The following is a 12,756-nucleotide window of genomic DNA, read 5'->3' as shown; positions in this document are numbered from 1 at the left end:
AATAGACTTCATGTGTAAACTGTAATGATCTTTTGTAGTTACACAATTGCAATTTTTGACCATATAGTACGCAGTTAAAGAAGGGATTTATTTATAATCACACTATTCGGTGTCACCCAGATGAGGATGGGTTCCCTTTTGAGTCTGGTTCCTCTCAAGGTTTCTTCCTCATATCATCTCAGGGAGTTTTTCCTTGCCACCATCGCCTCTGGCTTGCTCATTATGGATACATTCATAAATTTAAAATTTACATCCTGAGTTTATATATTTCTGTAGTGGACAGTGTCCATTGTTAAAAGTGCTATACAAGTAGAATTGAATTGAATTGAACATGACAAGCTGCACATTTCTGTCTACTTCAAGAGAGAAAAAAGAGGCTAGCAATAGGATGACTGTTTATAGCTGCTACAACATAAGTGATAACAGGAACTAACTTGTTTCAAATGTAACTAGAAACAAATAAAACCTATACTATATACCTTTATTTAAAAATAGTGTTGGCAAACTGCTGTAGTATAAGAGGAATAAAACACTTCAGGGCATGCTGATATAGGAAAATAAATCACTTCTGTGTGGTAACATCGACTTCACTTCCTGTCAGGCTGCATCACACCACCCCATCACTGATTACTTTCCTATATCCACATGCCCCATTATGTTGTATTCCTTCTATGGATAGTTTCATTACGAGCTTTCTGAATTTTAAAGTGTGAATTTTAGCCCAACTTGCCCGTCTTGCCCATTTCAACATAGCTGTTCTTCCAATATGTATGGCTAGATATTGCTGTGCTGTAACATACTTTTTTTTTTTCTCTAAAAAACTTGTCAAATCAGTTATTTCCAATTGTCTAACCTGAAGACATTTAGCAAAATTATAGCTTACATTTTCACTCAGGTATTCTAGCAGTCTCTGGTTTCATTCTGCTTTAACTAGTAAAGCAGCTAGCAAATATATATATATATATATATATATATATATATATATATATATATATATATACAAACAGGTGGTTTTGTAGTTCTTTAACATTGATTTCCACTGGAAACATGTTACTACTATAGTCTAATAAACCTCAAAAAACAAGATCTACATCATCTAAAGTCTCTCCTGGTGAAGTGCTTTTACTAGTTCATGTTAAAGAATGTTTTCAAAGCATGAGGCGTGACTACAGGAGGATGGAGTGTACTGACATTTTATTCATCACGTTTATTCTGCACCAGAGCTTCAAAGAACACAACGCAAAGCACAAGAACAGTATTTACAGGTTAAACACATCTCTCAAAGCATAGCATGTCTGCGTCATCCCTTTCGGAGCACACAGGTCTGCAGAGTCAAACAACAAAAAAAGATGAATAAAATAGCAGAAAAAAAGAGAAAAAGTTACAAGCACGCTTCACTCAGACATACTATTATGTACAAACGCAACCTTGATTTAAAATAGTTTCTTATGTTCATAAATATCTCTATTCTCTTCTTATGGTACATACATTTGCATGCTTGGCCATGTTTCCTTCTATAAAACTATACCATCCAAAGCGTGTGGATGTATTGGGAATATAAATAAATCTCCTATATGCAACAGTAGAAAGCGAAAAAAAAAAAAAAAAAAAAAAATCTGATCTTCATTAAGTAGTGGATGACTTTTCTAAGCATCCAGGTCATTCAGACAGTAGCACTGCAGCAACATAGCTCTGAGTTGGTATATGTGTGTGTGTGTGTAGTCATTATACCGAGGTGCTTAATGGTCATTTTCCTCATATGAGCACAAAATCATCTTCATTAATGATTAATCAGGAAGAAGAAAAAATACAGCATCATTCCATCATTCCTGCTACAGTATTCAAGTAGCCTGAATACAGTATAAAAAACAAAACATTCTTTCAAAGATACAGTAAGTCTTTTTAAAGCATTGCACATTTTCCCTTAACCTTTACAATGGTAGACGTGAGCCTGGCATTCAGGAAGCTTTGGTTTCGCCAGTGGCAGAAAAACATGACCCTGTGACATCATATGTACTAGTTTTAGTGCAATACTCAAGGCTAAGGAGTTGTTTTTTTAACTAACCCTAGAACAGATTGTCACACATATCCAGTCCCACACGGATGGATGACAGTAAATTCAGCAGCGTCTGTGGATCTCCAGTGGAAAAGCAGCACCTCAGAGGCTGATCCCAGTGACACTGGAGTCGGGCAGGAAGGCCGTGATGGCGCTGTAGCCTTGCGCCCGCCGGATCATGTCCCTGATCTCGCGGTTAAGCTCGGTGAGACGTGAGCAGGCCTCGGACAAGTCTTGCTTGCAGCCCACCAGGGCGAACGTGCCCGTCTGTCCCAGCGTCTGATGCCGGAAGTAGATGCTCAGCAGAGTCTGGGTTTCGTTCTCCGAGCTGCTGCCGAAGATGTCGCTCGGCCACAGCCTCCTGCAAGGCAGAGGGGATTCACAATTCATATTCCGTTCCTTATTTAGCAATAAAGCATTCTCATATACTCTTTTTTTTTTACTCACTTCCACCTGCCCTCTTAGAAAGTTTGACCAATCCCAAGTATGCTCAACATCCCTTTATCTAAAACTCCCAGACTGCTGAATTACTACAGGAGAACTAAACTAGCTAAATATTCTTGATTTTCCCATTTGGCTCACATGGTAATGAGAGTGGAAAAGGCCTGCATGAGCCGGTGGTTATACCTGCACTCCTGAATGTAGCGGATGGCTGTGGAGAACTCGTTGTTCCTCAGGCTCTCCAGGATGGCCTGCACCGCCGCCTCAGACGAGCTGAAGGAGGGATCAGTGGATGTGTTAGTATCTTGCGCTGCCTGCTCTCCTGCAACCGAAGCTGCTGCTGCTCGCAGTTTATTCTTTAGCTCATTCAGCTCCTTGGACATGTTTACCAGCTAGAGAGGAAAAAAAAAAATATGTTTTACGAGCTCCGTAGGCTTGGATAATCACATATTAATAATTGTCATGAAAGGATGTCGCTAAACCGTGGAGTGCATGAATGTAAAAGGAACTAAGTGCTTAGAGCCTTAAGGTGAATGGATTCATATTTTAATATAAAACTGAATACTGCTATAAAAAAATACCTGAACAATATATTGCTTGAAAAAAAATCCAGCCGATATTAAGGTTTCAGCGTAAGTAGGAATCACTGATTCCTGTTAATGGACCTCATTTATCAATCATTTGGCAAAGTTGTGTGTAAATGTTTTGTACTGATTGATTTGCTATGGCACTTCCTTCTAAGGGGACAAGTGGAATAAAACCCATCCATCCATCCATCCATTTTCTGTGCTGCTTATCCTACACAGAGTCGCAGGGGAGCTTGGAGCCTATCCCAGGGGACTCGGGGCACAAGGCGGGGGACACGCTAAACGGGGTGCTAACCCATCGCAGGGTACAATTGCATACACATTCACACACTACGGACAATTTGGAAATGCCAATCAGCCTACAAGTCCAAAGACTATCATGTCATGACTATGATGTCTTTGGACTGGGGGAAGAAAGCCACTTGCAGGAAAGCCACTCGCCCACTTGTAGGAAAACCATGCCTGAAAATTTAAAAAACATAGGGAACCCTGTAGGATACAAGCATCAGGCATCAGTTGTGCCCTGATATAAATTGTGCATGTTCATTCATGAAGGTCGTACCTCTGGAACAGAGCTGATAGTGTAGACTTCACTGATCAGTTTACAGTAAGACTGAAAAAGCAGGAGCAGTTGAAAGTGGAGTTTGTACAGTCTTTGACACAGCTCCAGTTGCTAGAATTTAAAAAAAGCAGAATAAAACATATAATCAGTGCTTGCTTCATTTACTACGCTTGTTAATATTTTAAAGGCAAAACCAAATGCTGTTTTTACGTATTTATTTTTTTTTTAGTACAACAACCTTTCAAAGGTCATCTGTATAGGGATGTAGAGTAACTATAATAAAAGAATAACCTGTCCAAATCACAGTTGCTAATCCAGTGTTGGAATAGGGCGTAGAAAGGTTTTCTGAAACTTACTGCAAGAGTTTCCATTTGCTACAAAGCAGGCCGTTTACAAGGGAAAAGGTGAGAGGTGAGGAGAGAGAAAGTTTAGCAGATCGACAAAAAAAACCACATGCAGCCCTCCAGACAGGGCAGGATTAAGCAGAGGCTCGATTTGATTGACACATGCATGGCCAGAGAAAGACAGAGCCGACGGGCGGCAGAACGGAGATGAAATATGAGGCAACTCTGCAGCTCTCTTATTTCAAGCCAAGCACAGAAGCAGCACTGCCCTCTCACAGAGACTCTGCTGGGACAGCGAGACCTATTACAGCTGGTTTATACTACTGCACTAAAGTGTATTTGCATCATTACACAGAGAGGGGGTTTATGGGTAAACCTGGTGCTTTGACAGACTGATATGTAGTCTGTCTTGTGTATAGGAGTGTGGATAGTACAGGAGAGTGCTGATTGGTTGAGGCAGGGAGGTGCGTCAAGTTGGGTACCCAGAAACGGAAACATTGTGACCCTTTTTCTGTAGGTTTTCAGAGTAATATTAGCAATACTTAAATCTAACTGCAAACTCAACATCGCTTTGAAGTAGCTCTATAACGAGCACAAAAACATATGGAAAGTGATATACTGATACTGATATACTGCGAGATAACACAGAGAGAGAGAAGTGTTCGAGCTGCAGCTCCTCTCATCACTGTGGGCACAAAATGCAGCACACATATACTGTATAAATACACTATATACTGTAAATATAACTGTATTTTATTTATATAGAGTAATAATAATAGTATATATGAAACTAATAATAACATTTCAGTTCATTTAGCTAGCTAAAGTGTTGAGTGATTTATATGACCTTTAGATGAATGTTTGAACAATAAGCTGTTCTTATTAGGGACATTATTCAGTGGGCGGGGCTTATTATATATTCTCTTTGCATTTCCAATATCCATATTACTTATTACAATATCCTTGACAGCAGATAGCATGGAATTTGTGATTTAGAACAGGGAAGTAAGTATTGATCCGCTTCTTCGTTTGAATTTTCTGCCTCCTAGTGGACACATTCATGGTTACGTGCAAGTAAGAAAGCAGACACCTTTGCAATCGCCTGCACATGACACCCTGATACGATCGCAAATACCCGAAAGCACAAGTATAAACCATGCCTTACACAGACTAAATATAGTATGTATAGTCATATTTTATTGATACCAATGAATAAGATCAGAATGATGGGAAAGAGTTTCTTTAAGGTTGTTGTTCACTGGGCTACATGACACCTACATGAGCCCTTCATGACAACTGCCATAAACATACATCAGCAATTATAAAGGTTTATCACACGATGGATGTTTTTTTTTTTTTTAATCAATTTCAGTATCACAGAATTCATTACAATGACACTTTCTAAGCTCATTGTAGCTCATTGCACTTCTGCTGTGTCATGGTAATAGTGATGGTTTTTGACAGTAACAGTTATTCTACTGTAATGACACAGTTATATGTATGTTCTCTGATCTTTGAGCAAAGTTTCATTTTATAATATAAAAAAAAATTATATTAAAATAGATGAAAAGCATATTTAAGACAACTGATGTATACTGCAATAAGACCTTATGTTTATGTAGGTTTATGTTAGTTGTAAGGTTTAGGGAGGGTTTACAATATGTAGGTTTTATGTAGCCCTATAAGCACTACCCTTGCAGGTTATAAGCAAATAATGACTAAATAGTATGCAAGGCCATCCTGAAAACAAATATGCTTGGTATAATAATTTTAGATGCATAGATATAAGGAAGTGAAAATTAAGCAGTAATGTTGTTGAACATCACATATTCTTGTCTAAATCACATCCTTCTAATACTCTTCTGCCCAGCAGAGTTTTCAAAAACCTGAGAAATGAGAGGGGTTTGTTGTAATGATATGCCAAACTTCTAAGGCTGCTCTGGAAACAGGCTTAAAGCTCAAGAGTCAGAGGACAAGACAGCGATTTCACTCACAGAGCTACCGCAGAACAACCGACAGGCAGGAAATGTGAGAGATAGATCGAAACGGAAGCTGAAATTAACTTGGTCAAATAATGAGTCATATCTATACAGATAAATGATAAGTAGGTAACGTGCATTACATTTGGGCAGCTACATAACACATTTAGATCATTCACTTGTTACCATGGAAACAAAGTTTTATACATCAATACATAACTGTAATCAATGGCAACGTACAACATGAAATTCTGGATTAAACAACGTCATGACGCGAGCAGTGGGCAGCAGGCAAGCCTACAGTAGTCCACTTTATATATAAGGTACATTCTCAGACATATTATGAGATTATTTCAGACTTCGTGAGGATTATGAAGTAGGAATCACACACTGACGTGAATTTATACCTTCTCTTCAATCTCGGAAGTCTGGTGTGTGATAATCCCGTCTCCTGAGCCTTTCGGAAAAGTAGCCTTGCAGTTCCGCAGCCACTGAAAGCAATAAAAATGATACATGAGGTGTTGGGAAAAGATTTTAAATCACGCATTAGAGCAGAAATGAAATTACACGTACTGAGATGGCTGCTTCCTTCCTGTTGTTGTAGGTGTCCAGGTATTCCTGGAGCTCCAGCACACTGAACTTCATTTTCTCCAGCAGTCCGTAGGAGACGATCTGGAACGGATAGAAGGAGTTTAGAGGAAAAAAAGCTGCAAAAAAGACGACCCAATTAGAGGTTGTATTTATAAAACTTTGTAACACTAATAGTTCTTCCAAGTGGCAATAAATGTAAAAATAAAAGTTGCTAAATGTAAAAACATATATTATGTATAAAAATAAAGTAGGTATAAAAAAGTTTCTTTTTTTATACCTACTTTTATATCTACTTTTTCTTTTTCCGTCAAAGAAAATGACGGAACAAGAGTTTATAGCTACTATAACATAAGTGATAACAGGAATTAACGTGTATTTAACATTTTTTTTCCTTGATTTGTCTTCTCTTCCTTCCTCTTTTCTTTTTCTTTCTTTCTTTCTTTCTTTCTTTCCACTCCTGTTCTGACTTCTTATCCTCCCTTATTTTCCTTGCTTCTCTACCCACATGTATGTATATTTAAAAAAAGATGATGATAATAGAATGCATAAAATAACTTATAAAAATAACTAAAAAAAAAATTAATGTGTTACATGCACATTCCACACTATTAAATATAACTATAAATGGACAAAGAGCACAAAGTGTCATTAAAAACAGAAATAATGAATCGTAACCATTGCTGAATCACTGTGGAGTAAGAGGAATGAAACACTTTGGGATGTAGCTGTAATGGGAAAATAATCAACTTCAGTGTGGTAACAGTAAATCTTCTTCAGATCTGGTTGCATCACTTATTATATAACGTTCCCCTAAATCAGCAAGATAAGAGCTTTTAACCTTTAGATTTTTTTAACTGCCTTAGAATAACCATTTTAAGGAGGTTAGAAGAGTTGTTTATTTAAGTTGAAGGACTATATTGCTATTGGGCGTTTATATTATTGATCATTTTAAATTACAGCAGCCCAGTATCAGAAATTAGTATCAGAAATTTTAGCTCCGTAAAATCAGCATTGCTGATAAAACTTTCATATCACATATGCCCAAGCACATTCAAACATTCATTTGGTGTAAGCAAATCCAAGATTTTTTTAGGCTTCAGTAGTTTTGTGTTTGTGTGGCTGTAACACGTGTTTAGTTCTAGCATTACTCACTGTATCAGCATCTATAAACAGAGTGGGGCACTTAAAGCACGACGTTAACATCTGCGACGACCTGACGAACTTTGCTCCTATTCCACGAAGTCCATCGCCGAGGAAGCCAGCAGCGTCACAAGTCAAGGCACAGAACTTGGTCTGGATACTCTAAAAGAAAAGTGTTATCAGTATTAATAAAGTCACAGCACGCATCCAGGCCTGTCAGCTTTGGGAAATGGAGCACAGCTAACTAGATTAATGAATAAACCACAGATTAGTGGTGGAAATCCTCCAACTGGAACTTAACCAAAAGTGACCAGATTTTCCAGGAACATGTTTAGAATCATCCTGATTAAAACCCACATCACAACAAAATATGTTTGTAAAGCACATGAGCCTTAAAGTGGAGCACGTCATACTTGGAAAAGTGAAGAAAAGACGTGGAAGGTGTAGACAGCGCAGGAGCCGTCAGTGTCGGCCACTAGCTGGTTAAGGTGGCAGCGCCAGGCCTCCTCAGCGTCATCGCACACCACCGGCTGGAAGGCAGCCAGGATGGCTGAGAAGAAGGGAGACGGCGGGGGAGAGGAGGAACGAGAGTCAAGCAGGAGGTCCTCTCTGTCATCTTCAGCCATCGCTCCAGGACTGTGCTGATCCCCAAAGCGACTGAAAGGCAAATTATGATTATGTGAATAGAACATCACACACTGAGGTCATCACACACAGAGGTCACAAGGTCAATTTCTTTACATAAAGACAATAAAAATAAAGAATTAAATAAAATAAATAAATAAAATATTCCTAAACTGACTGAAAGGCAAACTAAGAGACAGAGGTTTAGCTGTATAGCACATTTCATACACAGAAGTCATTCAAAGTGCTTTACATAATAATAATAATAATAATAATAATACAAATACTACTACTAATAATAATAATAATAATAATGAGAGAATTAAAATAAAATAAAATGAGATCAAATAAAATAAAAATACAATTAAAATGTAATTAAAAGTACATTTCAGAAAATAAAGCTCAAGTCCTACAAACATGGTAGGCATAAATGGTAACCTGGATTCAATAATCTTAGATCTAAAATCTTCTAGGAATTGGTTATAGTTATGTATAACACACACACACACACACACACATATATATATATATATATATATATATATATATATATATATATATATATATATATATATATATATATATATATATATAGTATCTCTAGGTATCACATGGTCCTGAGAAGAAAACGTATGCTTCATATTCATCATTAAAGCCATTTAATGTCCAAACCTGGGTGGACAGCTGGGCCCCATATCTTCCTTTTCCTCCCCGTGAGCATCCAGAGACACACTGTCAAAGCCACTGGGAAGCTCAGTAATGGAGAGGGAGATGTCATCCTCATGGAGGCTTGTGTCTTCGTCCTCTGCTGACAGCTCAGTCTAATAAACAAACATGACGAAAAGCTGTGTAAGTAATTGGAACCCGTGAAAATGCACCACACATTGGTCTTTCACTGGAAACTTAATAACTGGAAAAGTAAACAGTGTGTGCTAGCAGTGTATAACTGAATTATGCATAAGCAGTCAAGCAAACACTCATGCATGATTATTACGTGGTTCATTTTATGTGTCTGGTTGTGCTTTTATGTGCTCATCTACAAACATTTATCTCAGTTAAAACTAAAGTTAAAAAAAGCCATAACTACACAATTTTATGCGATTTTACCTCCAATGGTGCCAAGGCAAGTTTAATGTCACATATTTGCTTCTTCATGTAGCTACAATGTTAATGTAATGATATCTAAGAAGTCTGTCATATATATATATATATATATATATGTGTGTGTACAGAATTTCTTACAAAATAGAAAAGATGGCTTTTCTATATTTAAAAAAGTTAAATATGGAGCTATATACACATAACTAACTACATAATATACCGTAACTATATACTATATATAGACCTATATAATCATAACTAATATACTATATTACTATATTAGCTGTATTATAACTTTCTGTTCAAATTCCACTTTTAGTCTTTTATAAGCAGTCATTCCTTCATTTGAATAAGACCAAATGTAGAGTTTGTTACTGAGAAATATGGGGGAAAACTGACTGCTGCAAAGTCACCAAGCATTGCCATATCAACAATTGTACATCTTGTTTTTTTAATTAACAACACTTTTTTAATCCATTTATTAGTCATAGATTATGTGGTGCATCCGCTATACAAGTCCCTGAGTATTAGCAGTTACTATACAAACTACATATTATATACCATTAATATAAATCTGTGATTTGCCTTGCAGTTAGAACTACAGTCAGATCTGCTGTTATTGAAAATTAATCAATACCTTTTAGCCAATCAGATTCAAGAATTCAACAGCACTGTGGTATAATAGTTCTAATTTGAATTAAGTTAGAAAATATGGATCTCTGCTATTTTATGAAAATATTTCTTTAAAAGTGGGATTGATGTAGCTTAATAATGTGATCTGAAGAAACTTTATGAAGATTTGGCCTTCCATTTTGGCAGAGAGATTTTCATTACTTTTGATCAACTGTAGCTCAGATACTATTTAGAGTAAGTAGAAAAATTAAGTCTTTTTTAACCAAACCATTACATTAAGCAATCAATATTTATCACAAAATGTATTCATTGCAATATTTCTAAATTTTAAGAAAACATAGAGGAATAAATTATGGATACACTGACCTTTTTAGTCTAAGATTCTTCTTGTAGAGTTTCTTTTTTCTTTAGGGTATTTTTTTTAAATGCTCAAATCAAGGGAAATTGAGAAATGTTTGAAAATTGTTGGAAGACTAAGACCCAGTGATCTTGTCTAATATATGAGGCCACAGGCAATGTGTACGCTCGCTTCCTTTGCAGCTCCAAGCTTAATTTGCATGCAGAGGAGATCCGAGCACAGCCACCCCAGCGAGAAGCCGTACACATTGCCACAGTGGCCAAGTAAAATTCGCTGCCACCCAAACCCAAAGCAATGCCAGTTAACACAGCCAGATGAAACCTTAAAGCCATGGAGCTTCTAAAGAGTGCTAGGGTTAGCTGATTTCCATGCAGCTATGTCTACGTACAGAAATCCCAGAGCTTGTCATGGTCTTTAAAAGAAGCAGGTTATTAAAAACCAAGATGTACAGCAGCTAACCATAAGCCTGTAAGATGTTAAACCTCAACCATGTGCAGAGCTAAAAGCAGAATCATTTCCAAAAGAGAAAGCAGAAAGTGTTTTTAATCAGCGGGGTTAGTGAAAAACTCGAGAATGGAGGTGCGGTAGGAGTAGGAGTGACTCGGCCCCGAGAAGTCAGCCGTTCTGAGGGCCTTATTCACCCGTGGGGTCGAGTCCTCAGGCGTAGAGGCGTGAAGACCAGGCAGTGATGGGGTCAGAGGGAGGGGGGTGGCCGGCACAGGTTCCAGTGAGGAAGGAAGTGAGTCCATGTGGTTCACCTTCTCAGTGGGGGACATCATGACATTCTGGAAAGAGATACACAGGCTCTTACTTAAAAATGTTTTAACAAAGGGAACGTTTGATTACATTTATACTCAAAGGAAAAAAAGTAGCTCTGCTATGCTTTGGGGGCATTTATTTATTTTGCTGGTAGGTTTGGGTACTGCAAGCCTCCCTGCAAATCAATACAAAAAAGTTCTTCTGACTGATCCCCTTTATCCTGTGATGAAACATTTTATCCTGATGGGTGTGGTCTCTTCCAGGATGACTCCACCCCATCCACAAAGGCTCACTGAATGGTTTGATGAGGATGAAAATAGTGTAAATCATATGCTATGGCCCTCACACTCACCTGATCTCAACCCAACTGAACATCTATGCATGATTTTGGACTGACAGGGCTCTTGACCACCGTCAACAAAATTGAGGGAATATCTTTTAGAAGAATGGTGTTCGTTACTCCAGTACAGTTCCGGGACTTGAAGAATTGACGACAAGGAGCAATGAAGCAGTTCTGGTGGCTCGTGGTGACCCAACACCTTACTAACAGGATTTAAGTTCACCCTTCTAAAGGTGTTATTTCAATCCTAAAATTTTTGATGTATACTGGATACTAGTTGTTTTGATTCACATAATATAGTCTATTTATTGTTCCATCCAAAGCCACGCCCCTAAAACACGCACAAGTCCACAATTGACTTTGTTGGCTAGACGACCTGAGCGTTAGTGTAAGGCCCTGTTTACACCTGGCATTAACACGCATCCTGGGTGATCAGATCACAAGTCATCAGCACTAAGTACAGGTGTGAATGAGGTCAAGAGGCATTGTGATCCGATCACTCAAACCACATTCCGAGGTGGTCTGTGATGCATACGACCACATCACATTTGTAGTGTGAATGTGTCTCGATGCATCCTGGACAGCAACAAAGAAGAACCTAATCGACTGCATCATTGCCCTAGACGGAAAATATGTAGTCATTGCGAGACTGTGTGGAAAACATGCTGGAGACCTCCACTGCTTGTCTAATGAATAAAAACGACGCTATATCAGCTGAGAACACAGCTGCTTTTCATAGCATCTTTTGTCATCTCATTTCTCATTCATTTAAAAGTTCTGTTAGCAGATCAGGTGATTAAAACATTTGAAACAGTCCATATAGGTACAAATAAGATTCACAGGAGATTTCTTCTTGAAAATAGATGCAGTGGAAGACTGACGTAATAAATATCTGTGACAGGCTTTCTCCAGCAGAATCGTTGTATGAAATCCGCTCACAAGTGGTTACTGGAAACACATTCATAATGTAATGCCAGATGTGAACGGCTATGCGTCTCAGCTGTCCACTTGTGATCCAGGGCACATTCATATGCCAGGTGTGAACGGCTGTCCACTTGTGATCCGATTACCCAGAGCACATGTTACTGCCAGGTGTGAACGGGGCCTAAAAGACGGTTCATTCGGATTTGAAAGAAAACACGATTGACAGGAAGGACACCTTCTAATCCTGATTGGCTGGATGCTGCAAGAACACGTCACACGTGTTATCTCCTGGGGCAGCACAGAGACCAGACTTTCTC

General features: G+C 38.2%; 1 protein-coding gene across 6 annotated transcripts in view; it reads right to left on the bottom strand.

Moving 5' to 3' along the window:
- Positions 1-1,177: 1,177 nt before the first annotated feature.
- frya (furry homolog a (Drosophila)) overlaps positions 1,178-12,756 on the bottom strand; it is an 89,099-nt gene continuing 77,520 nt past the window's right edge. For 4 of the 6 annotated variants that reach the window (XM_053239541.1, XM_053239542.1, XM_053239543.1 and 1 more), the window contains 9 exons: positions 11,058-11,201; positions 8,997-9,145; positions 8,114-8,357; positions 7,713-7,862; positions 6,543-6,641; positions 6,377-6,460; positions 3,647-3,757; positions 2,684-2,889; positions 1,178-2,417 (listed from right to left, as the gene is read on the bottom strand). In XM_053239541.1, coding sequence (XP_053095516.1) covers positions 2,159-2,417; positions 2,684-2,889; positions 3,647-3,757; positions 6,377-6,460; positions 6,543-6,641; positions 7,713-7,862; positions 8,114-8,357; positions 8,997-9,145; positions 11,058-11,201 — 1,446 coding nt within the window. In that variant the 3' untranslated portion in view covers positions 1,178-2,158. Of the gene's footprint in view, positions 2,418-2,683; positions 2,890-3,646; positions 3,758-3,937; positions 4,021-6,364; positions 6,461-6,542; positions 6,642-7,712; positions 7,863-8,113; positions 8,358-8,996; positions 9,146-11,057; positions 11,202-12,756 lie in introns of those variants that run through there. The other 2 variants (XM_053239545.1, XM_053239546.1) reach the window with 2 other exon arrangements.

The sequence above is a fragment of the Pangasianodon hypophthalmus genome, chromosome 14 (genome assembly GCF_027358585.1).
Source record: "Pangasianodon hypophthalmus isolate fPanHyp1 chromosome 14, fPanHyp1.pri, whole genome shotgun sequence".
Lineage (NCBI taxonomy): Eukaryota > Metazoa > Chordata > Actinopteri > Siluriformes > Pangasiidae > Pangasianodon > Pangasianodon hypophthalmus.
Note: the sequence above shows the minus strand (reverse complement) of the source record. Positions and strands in the feature narration are given on the sequence as shown.